The sequence below is a fragment of the Pinus tabuliformis genome, chromosome 7 (assembly GCF_031772625.1).
Source record: "Pinus tabuliformis cultivar Carrire ecotype Pingquan chromosome 7, CPIR1, whole genome shotgun sequence".
Classification (NCBI taxonomy): Eukaryota; Viridiplantae; Streptophyta; class Pinopsida; order Pinales; family Pinaceae; genus Pinus; species Pinus tabuliformis.
Genome location: NC_142293.1, coordinates 325,434,314 through 325,455,463, shown reverse-complemented (window position 1 = coordinate 325,455,463; position 21,150 = coordinate 325,434,314). Strand labels below are relative to the sequence as shown.

At 33.0% G+C, this 21,150-nt stretch overlaps 1 protein-coding gene across 1 annotated transcript; it reads right to left on the bottom strand.

The window, feature by feature from the left end:
* Window positions 1-463: 463 nt before the first annotated feature.
* On the bottom strand, window positions 464-19,732 carry LOC149247241 (xyloglucan endotransglucosylase/hydrolase protein A-like). Its single transcript, XM_089443672.1, has 5 exons — window positions 19,645-19,732; window positions 2,638-2,738; window positions 2,312-2,511; window positions 1,495-1,777; window positions 464-583 (listed from the first exon to the last, which is right to left on the bottom strand). Exons 1-5 carry the CDS (start codon window positions 19,730-19,732, stop codon window positions 464-466), a joined length of 792 nt encoding a protein of 263 aa, XP_089299798.1.
* Between the last annotated feature and the right edge of the window lie 1,418 nt (window positions 19,733-21,150).

Here is a 21,150-nt window from a genome sequence, read left to right as displayed (position 1 = left end):
ACGTCCAGTTAAGAACTTTCCTTATGGGGAATTTCACTGATTATACAAAGTCATTCAAACTTATCAACACATTTGTAAACAATATTAATTATTTGGTATTACCATTAATTAATTATTTTATTTAATTATTTTTAATTAAAAAATAATTTGATACTAAATGTAACCATACGGAGAAGAATGAAAAAATAATGATGATAAACATTATTTCCATCATAAAAAAATGGAAATTGTACCAATATTCTATAATCAATATTTATAATGTGTGATATTTAGTTTGGATGGATTAACTGTTTATTTAAATGAACTCCTTTCATCATTGGACATTTTCTAAATGCTATTCAAAGTATTCACCAATTTCCAAAGGCTAATTTTTATTGGATTAATTTGAAAGATAATGTATTATCAATATAAATTATAAAAGCTTAAGATCTAACAAGTTCTAAGGAAAGGGCTAATGAACCCATCAAATTCCCCAATCCCTCCAAGCCGTGGCTTCTAAGGCGCTTTCCATGTCCTGCTCACTACGCAACGTGATTCCAGTTCTAGGGCAGGGCTCTGATCCCAATGCCAATCCCATAAGCAACTGTAAAGATCTAGCAAAATGGGTAACTAAAAAAACATGCAATGCATTCCTGTTCTAGGGCTGAAGATATAATCCTAGTTCAGGTAGGATCATTTTTATCAAAAATCAATTTAAAATAAAATTTAATTTATTTTTTATCAAATAATCAGATATTAAATATAAAAAAAAAAAAATTATTAATAAAATAATGAATTTTTAGATGTGCATAATAAAATGATCCAATAATAATAAATCTCAGATTATTTTGAGAGTTTATTAATAAACTTTATTAGTAAAATAACAAAACTTAATAACATAGATTCAAAACTTAATAACATAGATTTAGACTTTTTATTAAAAGTCAACCTAGAAACAGAAATAGAAATAGAGGTTGATTTAGCTTTTTGATAACACAATTATTAAATACGCAGAATAGTTTATTAGTAAAATAATGAATCTTGAGATATGCATAATAAAGTGATAAAATAATAATAAATCTGGGATGATTGGGAGAGTTTATTAATAAATTTTATTAGTAAAATAACAAATCTCAATAACTTAGATTTAGACTCTATATTCAAATGAGTGATAAGATATTAACACTAATTACTTGAGTGATAAGATATTAATAGTAATTACTTTAGGTAATAAAACTGAAAAGTAAAAAGGGATTAACAATGATTATTTTATTTGAAAATAATAATATTATAATAATTTAATCTCAACAATATATAAAATTAATCTCATCAATTCAATTCAATGTTGAATTTAAAAACTGCGCAGTGCAGAATGATCATGAGTACCCATAGGTGAGCATCTGTCTAGGGATTTAGGTTACATTCCTTTGGTTTTGTTTTAGTATCTCTGCAGTAGTCGTAGAAAATGTGGTTTTTGCGAACCCATTCCAGCTGATTGAGTTGATGGTAGCTCACATTTGTATATTCTGGCCGGTCCCACGCGTTGCCACTGTCGGGCTTTGCGCAGTGCAGGTTTGCTGTTGAATTATCTGCTATGCATCCATCCACATCAAAGCCTTTGTAACTCGCATTAAATGGAGCCTTACTCCAATCTATTTTAATCTTCCCTCCGTCGGTTGCCCAATCCTCTCCGTTCCAGAGGCTGGCCAGGATACCCATAGGTTTGCTGTTTGCATATGGGACACCAGCCGCTACATTGTTCTTGAATACCCTGATAAGAACCGAATCGACAAACATCCTGTTCACAGGAACACACCATACCATATAAGTAGCAGAAGACAGCAAAAATACTACAGGGGAGTAAATGTTTAAATTTTTGAAGTTTTGAGTGGACACTTTATCTATCATTTAAATGTTTTATTCATTTAAAATAATGTTTTATTTCACTTTGGAATGTGATGCATTCGAAAGTATCAGAGAAAGTTATGAGAAAATGTTAGCATCAGTTTTTTGGTATTGTTTTTTTTGCGATGAGATTGTTAGAATGTTGGGTCAGCTCATCATCAGTTTGAATCGAAAAAAGACTGAAAACGAAAAACAAGAAACTAATGGTCTCATAATTATTTTTAGTCTAATAGACCTTAAAATATCATTTTATTTCATTTCAATAGAGTATTCATTTTATATTTTGAATCTAAAGTTTCTATGAATCTAAAATTTTTGCCATATTTTTTTTCCCAAAAACAACAATATATATACAGAAACAACAATGCATAAGACATGAATTCAGACTATGAAAACCTATACTCAAAAATATATACATATACTGTACATGATTTGATAGTTGTTCCAAACGATTGAGTAGTTATGGAAGCCTGCCGTGGGATCAAACCACAGTTTCATCCTCTGCTCCCTTTTTCCAGTTCCATTAGTGAAAACATTCGTTTGCAGAATATAGTCCTTTGATTTTACGTTCCCCAGAAATTCAAAGTCGACTTCATCGTGAAAAGGCTTGCTCGTGTCTGATGCCATCTGTTGCAAATTGATAAACAAAGCCATCGTTATCAGAGATGTTGAAAACTATGTTCAGTCTTTTCTCGCCACAATAAGAAGATTGATAAAAAGCTATAGTGGCGTAAAGATTTTTTTGTTACTCACATAAAATGTAGCGACTGTTCCTGCAGAGTATCCGGGCACCAGCGATATGTTCATGTTGATGCTGCCAAACAAATAATTGTGTTTCGACCCAAATCCAGCGCCTGAAAACAGATAACATACATTCAAATAATTTCTTCTCATAAAATAGTAGAGGGAGCAGTGACTGCATCTAGACAGCGGAGGAGCTCTATAGATTAAACAAGGAAAGAGTCAAGTTAACCAGTTGATTTATTTATTTTTTTTAATATTAACCTTATCTGGGTAAATTATTTTAATTTTAATTTGGCAATATATGTTTTAATTAATAATTTGAATATCTAATTTTTAAAATATTTTAAAATTCATAATTAAAATAAAAATAACCTAATAAAAATAAAATAATTAAACTCAAAACATTCTCACAATTCAAAACAACCCACTAAACTTATTTTTATATATATAATTGAGGTGAAATAGTTCAAATTGAAATTAAATCACAGCCAAAGGTATATAACTAATTTATATCTATCTATATCTATATATATATATATATATATATATATATTACACTAGTTTGGTGTAGTTAAGGTGTAATTTCCATTGTGAACATGAGTGTAACTTAATTTCATTTCACAATACTTAAAAAGCTTGAGGATATAAGTGAAATCAAACACATAGAACTCATTTGTGTATCAAATTTTCAAAATATCATGAAAATTTGTAATTGAAAGATTTAAATTGTAAGTAAACCAATTTAAATATATACTTTAGTCAAACAAATAGAAATTAAAATCTATTTTTTTATTCAAGAATCTACATTTCCATTAATATAAATATTTATATAAATTTAAATATATACATCAGTCAAACAAATAGAAATTAAAATCTATCTTTTTATATACATATTAAATTTTAATTAAACATTAAAATCTCTTTTTATTCAAAGATCTATTTTTTTTTTCAGTACCGAAGAAGCATAGCCGTATATAGAATCTTTTTTTTTCCAAGATTATCAACATATTCATGTCATGGGATTTGAACCTGGGTGGGGAGGTTATCATTAAACCCTCCCAAAAGCTATACATCAGTGACAGTTTGAGTCAAAGATCTATATTTCCCCATATATATATATATATATATATATATATATATGACATTTGAACCTGAGTGGGGAGATTATCATTAAACCCTCCCAACCACCGAACTCAGTTTCAGTCAAAGATCTATATTTCCCACATATATATATATATATATATATATATATATATATATATATATATTCATTAAATTCTAAAATATGCTTGAAAGCTATAATATAAATGAATTCAATTCTCTAATATATATTAACAAATATAAAATTATTCATTAAAAATTTTAAATAAAAATTAAACTCTATCTTTTCATTCAACGATCTATATTTCCACATATATATATATATAAATAAACAAATATAAATATATTTATTAAATTCTAAAATATTCTTGAAATTCATAATATAAATAAATTCCATTCTCTAAATCCCCTAAAAATAAATTCAAAAACCACAAAAGAGTTTAAACCTTTTCATTTGATGTACCTGTCCCTATGTATTGCCATTACAAACCTATATTTATATATTGACACTGCAACTTTTTTAAATACTGATACATATATGATTTATTTTGACCCACAGATACTTGAACCAGAATCATTGACATTGCAACTTTTTAAAATACTAATACATATATGATTTTTTTGACCCACTGAAACTTGATCTAGATGGCGATGATCAATCTGACCGCTCACGTGGACAATGTATTGACATTACAGTTACATTACAACGGATCTGTAGTCTTTTGAAAGTAAGTGGGTGAGACAAAATAAAAAGTTGGATGACTACCTGAGTTGTTGGTCAAGCTGAGCTGCACCGTCTGGTTATCGTGTGAAAATCTAACGTTTTCATTGCCCCACGTAATGTAAAAATTGTCGCTGAAATTAGCCGATTGGATTGTCCCCAAAGAGAGAGAATCGTCGTTATGCAAATATATACTGACCACTTGTGATTTTCAAAACCATGATAAGTAGCCATTCCACGGTACTTGTTTTCACAAAGAAACATCTATGGGAGTTGTCTCTATTTTTTTTTTTGGCAAACAAAAGTACGGAGAACAAATTCTATAACGTATACAAGAATATTGAAGAGCAAGGGACTGCCCAGGCTGATCAAACGAGCGAAATTTAACTAATGGTGTTCAAGGTGCACATCACAGAAGTAATTTTCTCGTTTTTCATATAAGGGAATTCAATCCCACGTTTGTATACATGTGAAAGAATCCCATCTGGGGAGCTCCATCATACTGAAACTAAGAAAGAATTCATATGATTGTTTGCAATGCAATGATTTTAGAGTGGAAGTACAATAACTTATCTCTGAAATTCTCAGATAGTAATCAAATAATTTCAGAGAGAGATCCCAAAACCAAAACAAAACATAAAAGACATTTATCAGAAAATGCTTTTACTGTAACTCAGGGAAGACAGAGAAGAAAGAGAGAACCATTATTGCATCAGCAGAAACCTAGAACACAACAATTCTTACTTCTCTGCAATCCTCCCTTTGGCAACCTGGAACACAATAATGCCAAAGGAAGGTGATAATTAAATGAGCACCGAATTTAAAAATCCCATGAGAAGGAACCTTTATATAGATCTCATCTCAATTCTCCATATACCAGTCGTGGTGTATCACTTGAGATTTATGCCTTGTCTGCACAATAATTAAGGATTGAATGTCGTCGGGTATCGGTTGAGATTTATGACTGGACTAAACAAATGTTTAGAATTGAATGCGAGACTTGTTTTTAGGATAACAGAGACTAATTTGGATATTTTTAGTTGTAGAATTGATTGTGTGTATTGTTTTGAGTTTAGTTGTTGTGGTATGTGTGGGATAAGGCAGAGCCCGATTCGGGATTTCCGGTCGTAGTACTGGTTATATTTATGGCGTTTTAGGTGTCTCAAAAAATCCGTCACAATATCCGTTGAGGTATTTGTTCGTGTCTGAGTAATGAGGTCGGATTCTAAGGAATTTTAGGGTTGCCGTTCTACTTTTAAGTGGCTAGACAGAGCAGGAGAGACTATGTCGGTGTGGTTCGATCATGCTTCATTGGTTTTTATAAAAAAGTTTAGGGATATAGTTTAATAAATAGTGTTTGTTTCATTGGTTTTTATAAAATAGTTTAGGGATATAGTTTAATAAATAGTGTTTGTTTTTTTAAACAATGAAAAAATTATTATAATTTAGTTGTCAAATTAGTAGTGAAAATAACTATTTTTAATTAGTAGTTATATGTAAATATAAATTAATTTATCACTTATATTCAACAAAAACATGGTATTTGGATTTGCTCATAATAATTTGTAGGAAAGCAAATTTTCACTCTACCAAATATTTATTTATTTTAATAATAAATTAATATTTTATATCATAAAATTAAAATATATATTTTATACTAAAACTTTGATAATATTCCTAATATAGGAGAGTAGGATTTTAAAGGTGTAGAGTTTATAACCAATGTCACATGGTTGGGGTTTGGCAATGATTAAGTTTTGTTGGAGTTTGAATTTTTTTATGGGTTTGGTTGTACATTTTTTATACGTATAGATATATTAACTTGAAAATGAAATATGGGATAAAATTGTAAAAAATGAACATCAATAAATAATAAAAAATGCTATCAGGAATATGGAATCTGCAAAGATAAATTGCAAGATTTAGTTGTGACATGAGGTTATGAGTTTTGATCTATGAATTTGGATAATGGCCATGAGATCCCATAAAGTTAACCAAACCTCAAAATCTTTTATGGTTAACCAAAATTTGAATCTCAAAATTAAAATTCATAAAATCTTATAATATAGTTTATAACAAATGCCTATAACTAAATAGCTTTTTACAAAATTAATTATAAAAAAATAAATTAATCATTTATAATTATAATTCCTACTTTCTATACTATATAGAAGAGAGATTTTCTTTATTTTCATTAATTCGTATATTAACTTTGTAGTTGAATTTGAAATAAAGTCACTTCATTAAAATCGTTAAAACTTATAAATAAAACTATGAAGTAATGCTTATATTAACTTTGTAGTTGAATTTGAAAGAAAGTCTACTACTTCATTTAGATTGTTAAAACTTATAAATAAAACTCTGAAGTATAATGTTAAAACTTATAAATAAATCTATGAAGTATAAAATGATTATAAAATTAATTTTATTTTAAAATTTAATTTGAATTTATTATATAAATATTTTTGTTGAAATTTATAAGTGTTTATTGTTAAAAAGCCATTTATTTTAAATTTTATACTTAAATAATTATATTAAGAATTCATTTTAAAGGTTATATTTTGAAAATTAATTATAAAAAGATTTGATATTTAAGTAATTGAAAAATAATTTAAAATATGTGATAAAATATTATTATATTATTATTATTTTTACATTTTTATTTATTTTATTTTAAATATAATATATTTGAGTTATTAAATTTGTTTAATTTTAATATTTTGGAAATTTTCAGTATTAAATTTACGCATATATATTTAAAAATACAATTTAAGTATAAAAATTATGAATGAAATTTGAATAAAATTTATAAAACTAATAATTTTTTTTGAGGAAAAACATAAAACATTATTATATTTATTAGGTATATTATTATATTTATTATGTATATGTTTATCGAAATTATGAATAAATTTAAAATTATATAATTAAATACTTATAGTTTAATAAAAAATCAATTTATTTTATTTTATTGATAAAATAGTAATTATTTTAAAATTATAAAGTAACTTTAAAATTATATGATTGATACCCTATAATAAGTAAAGTTTATCTGATTTTGTTTATAACTCATGTGGGTTAATAGTATGGTATTCTACTAATAGTTGACTATAACAAACTAATACTTCAATATAATGCTCATTATGTTTCGTAATAAACTAATTGCTTCAATATAATTCATTGGGATCGTTTATTGTGTTGTTTTGAGGTTTTATTATGTATCATCAAAGAGTGCAATGAAGGTTACTTTGATGGTTTTAGGATTCAAAGAGATAAATGGTTATGCTTTTATTTGAAGTTTATTAATTTTGATATATCAAAGAGTTGTATTAACATTGAAATGTTAAATGATAATTTTAAATTAATATTTTAAATTTGAAATATAAATTTTATATTAAGTTGTATGTTTTAAATTATAAATATTTATAATATAAATTAGATATTTTAAATTATAATATATTAAAATAATTTATTATAAATTTAAAATAAATATTTTTAAAAAAAATAAGAATAAAGTAGTGAGAAGAATCAATGAAATATATTTAGAAACTTATTATAGTTAGTTGATTTATAGCATATAAGTAGGTTTAGGTGTATATTATTGGAATATAATGTGTATGAGAATAAAATTTGTATTTCTTTTGAAACAAGAAATTATATAAGTGATGAAGATTTTAGATTCGCCACTTATTGGTGAAGCTTGACCATATTCAAAATTGCATTTTTCCTAGAGAAGATGAAGTGCCCAAAAGTTTAAAATATGCCATACATATGTTGATCTATGGGTCTTCGAGGCTATGAAAACAAACCAAATTAAAAAAAGATTGAGAAACCAAATACATAATAGAAATAAATAAACGAGGAAGTGGGGTCTGAATATGTAGTTGTGACATGGATTGCCACCTTGTTGTTTCCAAGTGAGTAACCAGTAGTGGGGGGAATCTCGAGGTGTTTCTCTATTCCCTCCAGTCACTGATCCTAGTTTGTCATCTATTGGTGTAGATGCTCCATAGAGAGGAGGAGATCCTCTATGTGCTTTGTGTCAATCTAGAATAACGCTGCCAAGAATAAATTTCATGTGTCTATAAATGTCCATTGTATGCATGTATTGATTGAAGCACCCATGTGTGTGCCTTCTTTTAGGCACCTAGTTAGCCAACTCAATGAGGACTTACATGTTCGATATAAGGTTTCTTTGGGTGGTTCCATCTCTCTCAAAATGAGATATTTAATCCTAGCTGGGGCTCGATGTAAGTTCCAAAAAATAATCTTGACCACCGAACCCACAAATAAGCATGCACTAGTATAAAAAAAGGCATTTGGGAGAATATCTAGTCCTTCCTCCTATGCAGTATCCTTTATATATGATTGATCGACTCTATTTAAAAGAAAACCTCATTCTCAGTATGCATACCTGGGTAGGACCACTCATTCTAATGAATCTTATTTGTCCAAGGGGGTGTAGAGGCAATATCTTAGTTGCTTCCTCCAGTCTGTGGTGTGTTCTTGTATCACCATGATTGGCCCATTCGTGATAATATGTGACACTCCTTTTGACCTTGGCTCAGTGGCGTGGCATGGTGATTACACGAGGGATGTAATAAGACCAAAGAGAAAGTGAATGGGTGTTAGGAATGAGACTAGAAAATAAAGGTAAAAGGCTAGGGAAAGTAGGGTTGGGCCATGTGGATGTCCCAAACCAAAGTTGACCACAACCTAGCGTGACTGGAGAAGGATTAGCAAAAATGAGTTCTAGTAGATCGGGGCACCGTGGGGCTCAATGCGATGTGAGAGGGAGAGGAAGCCCCAAAGAGGTAAATGGATGAATAAGAATTGATAAGGAGAGATTACCATGAAATGAGGAGAACCATACCCAAAAAAAGGACCAAGAGAAGAGAGATGGAAACAAACTTGGAAGAGAGATGGGAGGACCTACCCGAGTGAAAAGACTCTTAGCTAATGCAAAGCTACTTCACAACTATGGCTGGCTAGCTTCTAGGATTGACATAGACATTCATGTAGGGAGCACTTCCTTCAGATGCAATAGAGTGAGATTTTTGGCTAAGAGGGGGAAAAGTCGGCTTTGTGGAGTGAAACTCACTAACATGCCAACTTTCCCCTTCTCCAATTGCCACTGGCAAGTTGAACGCTTCGTAAGTCCTCAAGAAAGGTATGCAAGGATGAATGGGAGTGAAGTAATTTGTAGCAAATCACTATCACCTTTGAGAGGAAATGGATATAGCTAGACCACTGAAGTGTACTATGTAATCATTTTGATGTGCTTGACAACCTGCAGTTAAAACTGACCAGCAGAACGACAACTTTGAATAACAATAAGAAGGGTGTTTAATGCAATTTTTTATGATTGTTTAACCTGTACAATTGCACAAGAGAGGCTTAGGCATTTAGGCTGAGAGAAGCAAGCTATGTGAGGCTGACTTGATGGGGATGTGGTTGATTGGAGTAGGAGTTAGTATACATGGTGCTAGGACTTTGATGTTCCTCACCAATATGAGTATTTAATGACTACCAGGGGGTGGGGTTGCCATGCCCCCTAGATCGAATGACCAAATGGGATGACAGTAGCTCACCCCCCACCTTCTAGCATGCTTAACATGTCATCAAGGGAGTATCTTATTGGAATATTAAAATACCATGTAGTTGGATTTCCCTTAGTAGCAAATGTTGGAAATTTCATTGTTTATTAGAAGTATTCATATTTTTTGGTAATTTATATTGTATTTAATGTTAATTTAAAATAAAAATGTTAATTTATAAAATAAATTGATTTTTTTTGGTATGAAGTAGAATATCATTTTAAAAAAGCTTTGATTTTATTTAATTAGCTAATATTAGAATTTGACTATAAAAATCTTGAGAAAGATATTATTTTGTTTTAAAAATTATATAAACATTTCGATTTTTTATATAAAATTAATGGTTAAGAATATGTATTTCCTTGTAAAAGGTTAGAAGTTTAAATCCTAACCGAGTAGAGTATAAACATCTTTTTCTTAAATTTTAAAGGAGTAGTATATAATTTCATATAAGCAAATAGAATTAGACTGAAATTAAATACAAAGGGAGTAGAGTATCAACATATCGTTTCTAAACTTTAAAGAGGGTGATATATCGTTTATATGTATATTTAGATTGGGTTCAACTAAAAAAATTAATTAAATTCTAAGTTTTCCAAATTTGATTGCTAAGGGAATTTATTCTATGAGGTTTACAAATCTAAGTGACAAGAACAAGCTAAACATGAAGCATTAATAATTTCTAAATTCTATTGAAATTTGTTTCAAGTTCATTATGAAATCACGGGAAATTCAAAGGGCTTTGTAATTAAAAAAAATTATTAATAAATAAATAAATAAAGACTAAAACTTAAGCACTTAAAAAAAAGGTTTCTACATTAAAGAAATGTTGTATTTGAATATCAAACTTGATAACTTAGGAGACACCAATAAAGAGTCACATAGCTTTGAGAGAATGTTGAGAGTCATTTTGTTAATTTTCATAGAATAATATTTTTTTAATAATATTTTTCATTTCTATTTATTTAAATTTATCTTTACAATTGTGATATGTTATTTTTTCAATCATACACACTTAAATTATATAAATTTATAAAAATCATAATAAAAACATAATATTTCAATAAATTATAAAAAATAAATATATATTTAAAAATATTAATTATATATATATATATGAAATACATATAAATTAAAAATATATATTTCAATCTTTAAATTTTGTTATATATATAACATATAAAATTAAATGTAATGTATTTATGACCCTTATAATAAAATGTAATATTTTAATATATATAAAAAAAAATTGATATTAAAAAAAGTAATATATATATTTTTATTAAGATAATAATTTTTAGTATTATATATAGGTATGGTTTAATCTATATAAGAAATAGACATTTTCACCTAAATAGTAAAACAATTTTAATAAAGAATATGAATTTTTGTTATTTAATATGTGTTTTTAATACATAAATAGATTAAATACGTTCAAAAATTCTGTCACTCCAAAATTTTGCAGATTAAAAACTTTAAACTCTCATTGGCTAAGAGAATTCATCCTTTGAATGTTCGAGAAGGAACACTGAGATGTATATTGTGAACATTCCTTTATTGTCTTTTTGTATGATTATAAGTATATTGCTCTGCAATATCATCTCTTCCATTGCTATGCAATTTCTATTGCTTACAATTCTTATGTTTTTATGTTTTTGGATGCATTTATCTCTCAAATACCATAAACGTAATGCCTTGTGGTGTAGAGCACTTCATTTATTTCAACACACTCACACTAAAGCCCATCTCCTCTCCAACACCGCAAAATTTTGGGCAGCTCAAGGCTGTCCTCTCCACCATTCGCGTGCAGTTGAGATTCAGATGTTATGCGGATACAAAGTAACGAAGATGCAAGGCACCGTACATTAACTAATTAGAACAAAAATTTCGGCTGATTTGATTATTTCTAGTTATCATTATACTTCTCAATACAATGGTTGAAGAGCTGTCTTCTCAAACATAAAGTGACCAATAGCTTTTATCAATACAATGGATCGATGAGCTCATTCCGGCCGTCTCCTCGCGCGTTCATTGATCTTTTCCCATCTCAAGACATGATCCCTCAAACGGACCACCCTTTTTTCCAGTCTGGTCGCAATTTAGTTGGAAATACAGTTCCACTATTTATTGCGTGAAGGATTCTTGAATTTACAATACTACTTGTATTTGAAAATTGGCTGTTGCAGTTGGAACCCGGAGATTCAACCTGGCCAGTTGTAGTTATAGTTGGAACACGGATCAACGCAAAGATATGATTAAATATGGCTTTCGCCACGTTGTTTCTTTTATTTACCCCGAGCATTCGATTCAGAGGTATCCAACCTTCATTTTTCACATTTTGTGGGGGTGTGTTTTACAAACGGATACGGCCATTCGATTTGGATATCAACCATTCATGGAGCAAAGTCAAACTGTGCTCTTCGATTTTCACGCTACATAATTGGCATGGTTTGTTCCCTGCAACGTTTTATTAGTTTTGAATTTATGCATGTATGCTTGGTAATCATTGAGATGTCTTTTGGGATATTTTTGCTTGGTGGAGAGTTGCTATGTTCAGTGTTTTGGGCGGACTTACTGTTCATAATTGAGGATAAAAAGTAATTTTGAATAATTTGAAAAAAAAAAAACACAGAGTGTGTCGTATATAAAGTTACCTATAGGTGTCATTAACCATAATAGAAATTTAGATGTCGACGAAATTATATGATAGAATTGAATGGTTAAATTGATAAAAAAAAAAATTAGAGGGATCTAAAACATGGTTGAAAAAAAATATTAACAATTGAATAATTAAATAATCCATAACTAAAAAAAGGTAATAAAAGAGCTTGCTTTTTATGATAATGCCAAAAATAATTTTTAATAATAAGATAGTTTTTCAGATTAATCATATTATTGAGATTAGGTCACTATTTAATATGGTTCATCCTCAAACAAAGGTGACAAAATTAATCTATCCAAATGTTTAAATAGTAGCATCTAGTTCTAGAGTTAGCAGTTGGGAAAATTGGTCGGTACATTAAGCACAATCGTTCCCTTTCCTCAACTTTAGTTAACATGTGGAGAAATCTAAGCACCATGTATGCATTGAGGATTCTCACGTCATTGCAAGGGTTGATTACTTCCATCATAGAAAGCTAAGAGAAGTCATTGAGATTGAGAAGCATGGAATCAATCTCAAAAAATAAAATAGTTGGAAATTAAATAAGAGTTAGATTCCTACCCTCTTTTCTTGATTTTATTAAGCTCTTCATTTGTGGGCTAATTTTAAATAAAAAATATACCATGTTTTAGATCATTCTAGTTTTTGAAGATTTCTATTAATTTAACAATTCAATTCTATCATTTTGATTCCTTTCTAGAGTTTGGTCCATCCTAGATTAATTTATTATATCTTAATATATTTTATTTTATTATTAATATATTTTTAATACAATTTAACATTATTATCAACGTTCAAGTTTTCTAGTGGTACAAGATGGCACTCTTTTCGGGTTATCCAATTTTTTTTTGTCCATGGTGATGGGTGGTGAGTACATCTGAAATGTTCGACATCTATAAATCTCCACACAAAATAAAAATCCAAAAAATTATATCACAATGTTGAATTTAATTTGATGGAAAATTTTTAAATATTTTCATTGTAAAATTTAGTTGAATAACCATTGATTTTGATTTTAACTTTGTTATTCTTGTTGGAATCACATAGCACACCGAGAGAAGTTATGGTGTCTAAAGACATTGTTGACATTGTTGTTTGTTCCCAATAGCCAATGAGATGAATTAAATTTGATATTTCCAACATTTAAATAGGTTTCATGGAAGATTAATACCATAGGAAAAACCATGGGTGCTCATATACTTGGAGCCCAAAACCACAAGTACTTTCCTGAGTCAAGTTTACTAGAACAACCCTGACAATCCCCTCTTAAAATTGACTCATGAGATTGACTTGGTCCTATTCATCAACCACCTCATCCGAGTTTTCACATTCCCTCTCCATCAAGCCAAAATATCAATACACCTGCCACTTTGGTACCTCTCCAAGAGGTCCATTCCATAGCTTGATGTCTCCATGCACCATTGCACTGCAAGTATGTGTGAGCAAGCTCTTAAGGCTTTACAACTATTTCTTCTCTCCATGCAACATATTTTCCTGAACATTAGGTCTTACAACTTCCTAAATAAATACTTTGGACCAAAACCTTTAGAGTGTTCACTCATTACACACTAGCTCCTTCATTAAACTTTAGCACTCTTGACTCCATCTCTATTTTTCATCTCTATGACCACTCTCTAGGTTTCTTTTCCTACCCAATCCATACTTTCGGTTCCAGATCCATTCATCATTCAACTATTCCATTTACTAAATCAATTTTATAGCTACACCACTAGCAACTTATCACTCGTGAAGTCCTAACACCTCTCTCCGCTGATTTGGATCACTGGTATAGGAGATTTTTCACATGCCCCTAGTTCTTGCATTCAAACATAATCATCCAGCTTCATAGCCACCTCTTCTTCTTGCTTATCCTTCTGCACAAAATTTGACCATTTGTCAGCTCTGCAACTACTACATATTGTTCCTCACATAGCTAACACGTTGCTAATTTTACAATTATAACCACAATAGCGTTTTTCTCTTCTGGCAGAGTAGAAAATTATCCTCTTGCTTCTGCTCCTTTCTTCATTTTAACGTGCTCATGATCAATATCGTTGTAAAATTCAACACACTTCCTCTTTTGTTACTTTATTTCTTTTCTCTCCACAATGGTGATTTAATCCATGATTCTACCACAATCCTCGAGTGATCTACTCTCTGTGCCAAAAATTACTTAGCCAGCTTTATCCGAAACAGCCTGTCCCATTTTGGCCACCTTTTTCCAGTCTCTATTCTCATCCTTCACCACTAAGAATGGTGACCTACACCGCTACATCATATGGCATGACTTCATGCACCATCACCGCTCTTGGTGCATGTTTCTTTACTCCGGAAAACACCACCATTACAAGAATGTACCATTCCTCCACAAGTCTATTGGTTGACAGAATATTTCTGGTCGACGGCTCCAATGCTCACTTTGGCTACATTTTCACAGGTCCAGCGCCTTTCCCAACAAAGCTCTAATTGGAGAGCCACAACCCTTATTATTTGAGTTCTTCTTTTTCCATCATCGGGCCTCGAATGACTTCTATTACAACCGACTCTCGCATCAGCTATGGTGCCACCTTCACAGTGCGCTTATTTGTGCCTTCTACTACTCTAACCCCGCCAATGTTGTCCAAATAAACGTCTATGCTATGTCATTCACCACACACAACTATTCCATGAACCAGAGATTGCTCATTCTTGTTGATTCAACACCCTAATTATCATTCAAATAAATTTCAACTTGAAACTCCACATCGTTACGATATCCTTCGTTGTGTCTCTTTCCTTTATGTGTGCGTAGTCAATCTTCTTTCGTAGCCACATCGAATTTCATTGGATTCTCCTACCACTTTGTTAGTAGTGGGCTCGTGTCTTCCCTCAAGCACGATGAAAATTTTGAATGCTTCTTTGTTGATCCATCTCCACTCTTAACTCTATCTTCACACATTTCTACATCCGCAAGCCACTCCATTTTTCCAAATACAGTCGTTGTTTCTACATCCGCAAGCCACTCCATTTTTCCAAATACAGTCGTTGTTGAGGCAACAGTCTCATATTTATCACTTTGGCTCTATGTCCAGATATCTACATAGAACCTCACTTTGATATTTACCATTTTAGCTCTAATACTAGATGTTGGGATCATAGAGCAACAAGAGAAGTGGTGGTGTCTATTTAGACATTGTTGTTTGTTCCCAATGGTCATTAAGACACATTAACATTGATATTTTCAGCCATGGGTGCTCATATACTTGAGCCCAAAACCACCAGTAACTTGGCCAAATCAATTTTAATTGAACAACCCTAATAATTCTTTATTACATTTTCCATATATTCCAAAATCTACAATTAAAATAAAAATTACTAACATATTTTAAAATCTACAATTAAAATAAAAATTACAACTTTAAAAATAATAAAAAAAAGAATATGATTTCAAGATAGGAGAGCTCTAAAAATCTTAGCTACTAACCTCTTCCTATGGGAAATGTGGCTGGAGGGAACGATTCCTATTTCTACACTCAAGTCATTGTTGGATTGAAAAAATCAAGGAAAACATTTGGCACTCATCCTACAGATGTCGAGAAGAATCTTAATGGAAACCAACAAAACACCCAACAACCATCTCCTCCTTAAGGAAAATGCCAATGTGATAGTTTCCTTTTCTATAGTAAAGTCATTGTTGGATTGGAAAAATCAAAGAAAACATTTGGCACTCATCCTACAAATGTTCAGAAGAATCTTAATGGAAACCAACAAAACCCCCAACAACCATCTCCTCCGTAAGGAAAATGCCAACGTGATAGTTTCCTTCCAAAGGGAGTTGTGGATCCAAAATTTGAAGTCAAATTTGAACATATTGGAGACTATATTCATTTCATGAAATATCATGCCCTCATCCGCAATATTTTAGGCATGTAGTTGACGAAAAAATCCCTAACGCAATGAATCCAACTTAAATGGAAGTCATAGGAGAAAACCAAGCTTGAAATAGGCACAAAAGGATTATTTACAATCATGTTTATAGATCTAGCGGACTGAAATAAGGTGTTCAAGAATCACCCGTACTTTTTAAATTTTACTGGACTTTACCTCTGCTTTTGGACAAAGAGTTTTGTACATGTATTCTTTGTCGCGGGAGTTTTGGGATGAACAAACTTTGGCTGGCATCAAGAACTCTTAGGTACTATGTCAAATCCTCTTAGGCAATTAAATAGATAATGCACATCTCCTATGTGAGAATAAATGTCTACATGAACATCTCTGATCCATTGGCAGAGTCCATTGAGCTATATTACCAAGATGAATTATGGTGGAAAAATATTAACTCTAAACACATTCCTTTTCAGTTTTTATGGTGCCATGAGTATGGCCATTTGTATTAAAATTTCCCCTTACTAGCCTCCTCTATAAATGCGACAACTACAAATTCTCAAGATGAGTATGGATTCACTAGAGTTGGAGGTAAACACTCCAACCCTAAGCAGAACCCTCCAAAAAAAACCTTGGTGTCAGCTGACTAAGTGAGAACTTCCTCCCAAAACCCTTCTGCATCTCATTCCTCTTCAAATTTCATTGACGTCCCACCTGTTGTCCTGTTGCTAGAGGTATATATGTGAAAACCCAACTATCCACCTAACGCATCTGTGACCCATTCCCCCAAAAATGCTGATCTGCTAATTTCATAGCCCCTTAAATTTGATCTACTAACAACCGCCCCCCCACCCCCCCTAGATTTCTCTGAAATGGCCCTAGAACTAGTCGATGAGAGGGAGTTTGATGCATTAGATATTTCTAATCTAACAAAGGTCTGGAAGGGTAAAGATTTGTTTACCCTTCCAAAGCACTAAGTAAAATGGCTAGGGAAAGCCTTGTTACCACTCAATTTAGCAGGGGTCCTAGGAGGGGTTTCAAAGGGACTACTACTAGATCAAGTGGAGACAATGGAACAAGAACCCACTATCACCTCAGTCAATGTCCCTACTCTTTACGGAATTTCACCGATGGGAGGCGTCCTTGTATAAGGAAATCACTAGGAATGATGAGTCAATGATAGGATATGTAGTTATTTCTAGAGCCCATCCACAAGGAAGACTTAAATTATAGGGCTTGCTTTCTTTAGAAGCAAGGTGAGGGGCTCTCTAAGAAAGGCTCAAGGGAGACTTAGACATAGGGAAATGAGGATGTGATTTGATATAATGACCTTTCCTAGACCTAAGGGACCCTATAAGAGGTCAAGTTAACCTAGAGGGATTTTAAGATTAGACATTATGCAAAGGTACTACCCCTACTAAGATAACTTGTAAAATACTCCAAGATATACCTAGGTTTTATGATTTTTGTCTTAGTTTCAATGAGTAAACAAGGCCAAACAAGGAGAATGATGAGGGTTCCGGGAATGGTGAACTTGCTTTGAGTTTTCTGAATGATGAGACCCTTGATATCCTACCCTAACCTAGGAGGAAAGTAGACGGGTATGGTCTTATGGCTAGGGCTCAATATATTTCTCAATCCAATCGTGGGAATAAAATTAAATTTGGAGTAACTATAGAGGACATATCAATGCAACTACCTGCCAACTTGCTCCAAAATTGGATGGTTACAAAGTAATTCGCTTGATTCCCTAGGAGACCAACTAGGACTTAGGGTAGGGTTTCAAGAAAAAAGGTAGAAAAAGAAGGTTTTAGAGTGATCATCAAGGGTTAGGATGAGTTCCTAGCCTATTGGGACAAATGGCGTCAAAATGATTTTGAATTTTTGAAATTATTACTTGATTAAGGAGTCTTATTGCAACTTTGGATAGCCCTAAAAGGTAGCAACTAGGTCACAAAAGGAAGGTATACTTCCTTTTGCACAATTTGATGACTTTTCAAGGTGACAATTAAGAAATTCCCCCCCTAACAACATTCTTTCACAATATCATGACATGTAACATATGCAATACTTCAAAAGTCCAATTTTTCATGAATTCACATTACATTTAGGGCATATTACAGATTAATTAAAGAATTTCCATACATTATTCATGTTAAAAGAGAGAAATATAGCATCAATATAACACCTACAAAGTAGAGCGAGTATATTCAATCATCAAAATAGAGAAAATGAAGCTCCAAGGTCAAAGGAAAGAATCCAAACATCGAAATGCATTAAAATTCATCTAATTCATCCGTCAATAGCAGGTTTGAGGTCTTTTAGAGAGAATTAATCCAGTCCAAGTGATATGAGAGATGAAATGAAGCTCTCTTCAAATTATATGATCTTTTAAGGGATTTGAATAGCCTAATCAGGCCTAATGATGCGCCTAACAATAAAATAATGTGCAAATAACAATACTTTGGTGACATCTCATATGCAGCAAGCGAACCTTATCCAGGTTCACCAATTCTGGCATCAATCAGGGCATCATGAATACCAATTATGGAAACCAGCGAGCAGATGGCAGAGGGATTAGCAGGGAGAAACATATTCAGATATTGATCAGGAACTCACTTACCGAAGAATCCATCACTCCAACCAGCAGGACAAGCTCAGATGGGGTCACACGCACAAAGGCACATTCACCACTAAAGAAGCACATCAACTGCGCTATTCAGACATCCAAGTGGATAAAGATCAAATATGGGCACGAGTTTGGCTACCAGGGCTATGGCCCAAGATCTCAACCTTCTTATGGCTGCTGAGTAAAAGGCGCATTCTCACATGGGACAATTTGATAAAAAGGGGATTCATTGGGCCATCAAGATGCCCAAATTGCAACCTCAACTCTGAGACCATCAGCCATTTAATGGAGACATGTCCGCTAGCTAAGCAACTTTGGGAGAAAGTTGAGAAATGCAACAAGAGAACAGAACCCAGGGGGGAGGATGTAACGGAAAATATCAGGAACTGGAACAAGAACCCGTTCAAAAGCCAGCTTCTCAATACTTTATGGGGTCTCATACCAGGCTTTTTGTACTGGATTCTATGGAAAGAGTGCAACTCCAGAATCTTCAACAACACATCCTGGACAATAGACGCTCTGTGGCTCATCTACAAAAAAAACATCCAGGAAACCTTAGCCATAAGAACCTGGTATGATACAGACATGCCAGAAATGCAACAAGAGGGATATTTTGAAAGAATGGAATCTTGATCTTTCTGCCTTTGCCAAGGTCATCACCCGTCCCCCACGCAGCTCCACCTCCCCATCCTCCTGGTCCCCACCAGCTACCAATTCATTCAAGCTCAACTTCGATGGGGCAGCTAAAGGAAATCCTGGACCTACCGGATTTGGAGGAATCTTCAGAAGCCATACAGGAGCACTACTGCACATTTACTATGGATCAATAGGCAAAGACACTAACAATGTAGCCGAGCTGGAAGGATTCTGGCAAGGGATCTGTCTAGCAGAACAAAAGCACTACTTCCCTCTTGAGGCTGAGGGAGATTCTCTCATCCTTATAGCAGCGGCCAAGAAAATTCAGGCAGGGGCTACAACAGTCAAGTTAGCAACTAGCTGGAGATTGCTAAGTAGATTGGAATCCTTGGAGGCAAAGCTTAAGAATCCCCAAAGTATAACCTTCCAGCATGTAAGAAGAACAGCAAACCAGGTAGCGGACAGAATGGCTAACCAAGGTGTTTCTCAGCTATTACCATACTTCTCCGGCTCTTTGGACATGGTAGATGATTATCAACTCAAAAGGGACTGCATCTCTTTGGTGCAAATGGACCTCTTACACCCAGATGCGGGTGGCTCCAGCGCGTAGCAGGTTAGTGGCTTGTCACATGGGCATGTGTCAGCCCAGACGAGCCACGCATTACAGATCTGGTGGTTATTTAAGATCGGCGGCGACAGTCCATCTGCGGGATTTAATTCGAGTCATTTCGGTATTAACTGCTCTCCTTGGTAGCGGGAAAATGGCGCTACAAAGGCCTGGCACCTCTGTCATTCTCCCGCAGTCTTGCATAAGGTTTGGGCGTTCGAAGGTTGCGCTAGATTATTTACTGGCTATGAGGGAGATTACGAAGGCATACTCCTGCTCTCTGGCCAATTTGGGGATGCAGCGTGAACGCCAAAGGATGATTAGCAGGCGCGGAAGCTCCAGAGGTCGTGCTACGTCTCAGAGGCATGCTATTTCCCCCTCTTCCTCAATTGAGGTTTCATCAGACCACCGTCGCTCCAGAGGACGTGCAGTCGGCCGCGGCAGGGCAACGGAGCACAGAGAAATCATGGATTGTGGCCACTCTGCGCATCCCATAGTCAGGTATCGAATTCCCTGCTCTCTGGAAAATTCAACTTTCATAGTTTCGGTTTCGGTGGAGCACTGTAGCAATCCAGGAGGTCAAGAGGAAGCTCTGCAGGCAAACCCTCCTCGGATTCCAGGGTTGGTTCCCACAATCGACATGCAAGTTCCTACTATCGACCTGCTGCGCCCCGTCAAGGATAGTTCCTCCCCAGACTCTCAGGC

Coding starts and splice junctions, on each gene's coding strand:
- LOC149247241 (XM_089443672.1), bottom strand. CDS start 19,732: ATGAGCCACAGAGCGTCTATTGTCCAGGATGTGTTGTTGAAGATTCTG. Junction 1,778..2,311: donor TGGAACAACTATCAAATCAT/GTACAGTATATG, acceptor TCCTGTGAACAG/GATGTTTGTCGATTCGGTTC. Junction 584..1,494: donor ACCGGCCAGAATATACAAAT/GTGAGCTACCAT, acceptor AGATCTTTACAG/TTGCTTATGGGATTGGCATT.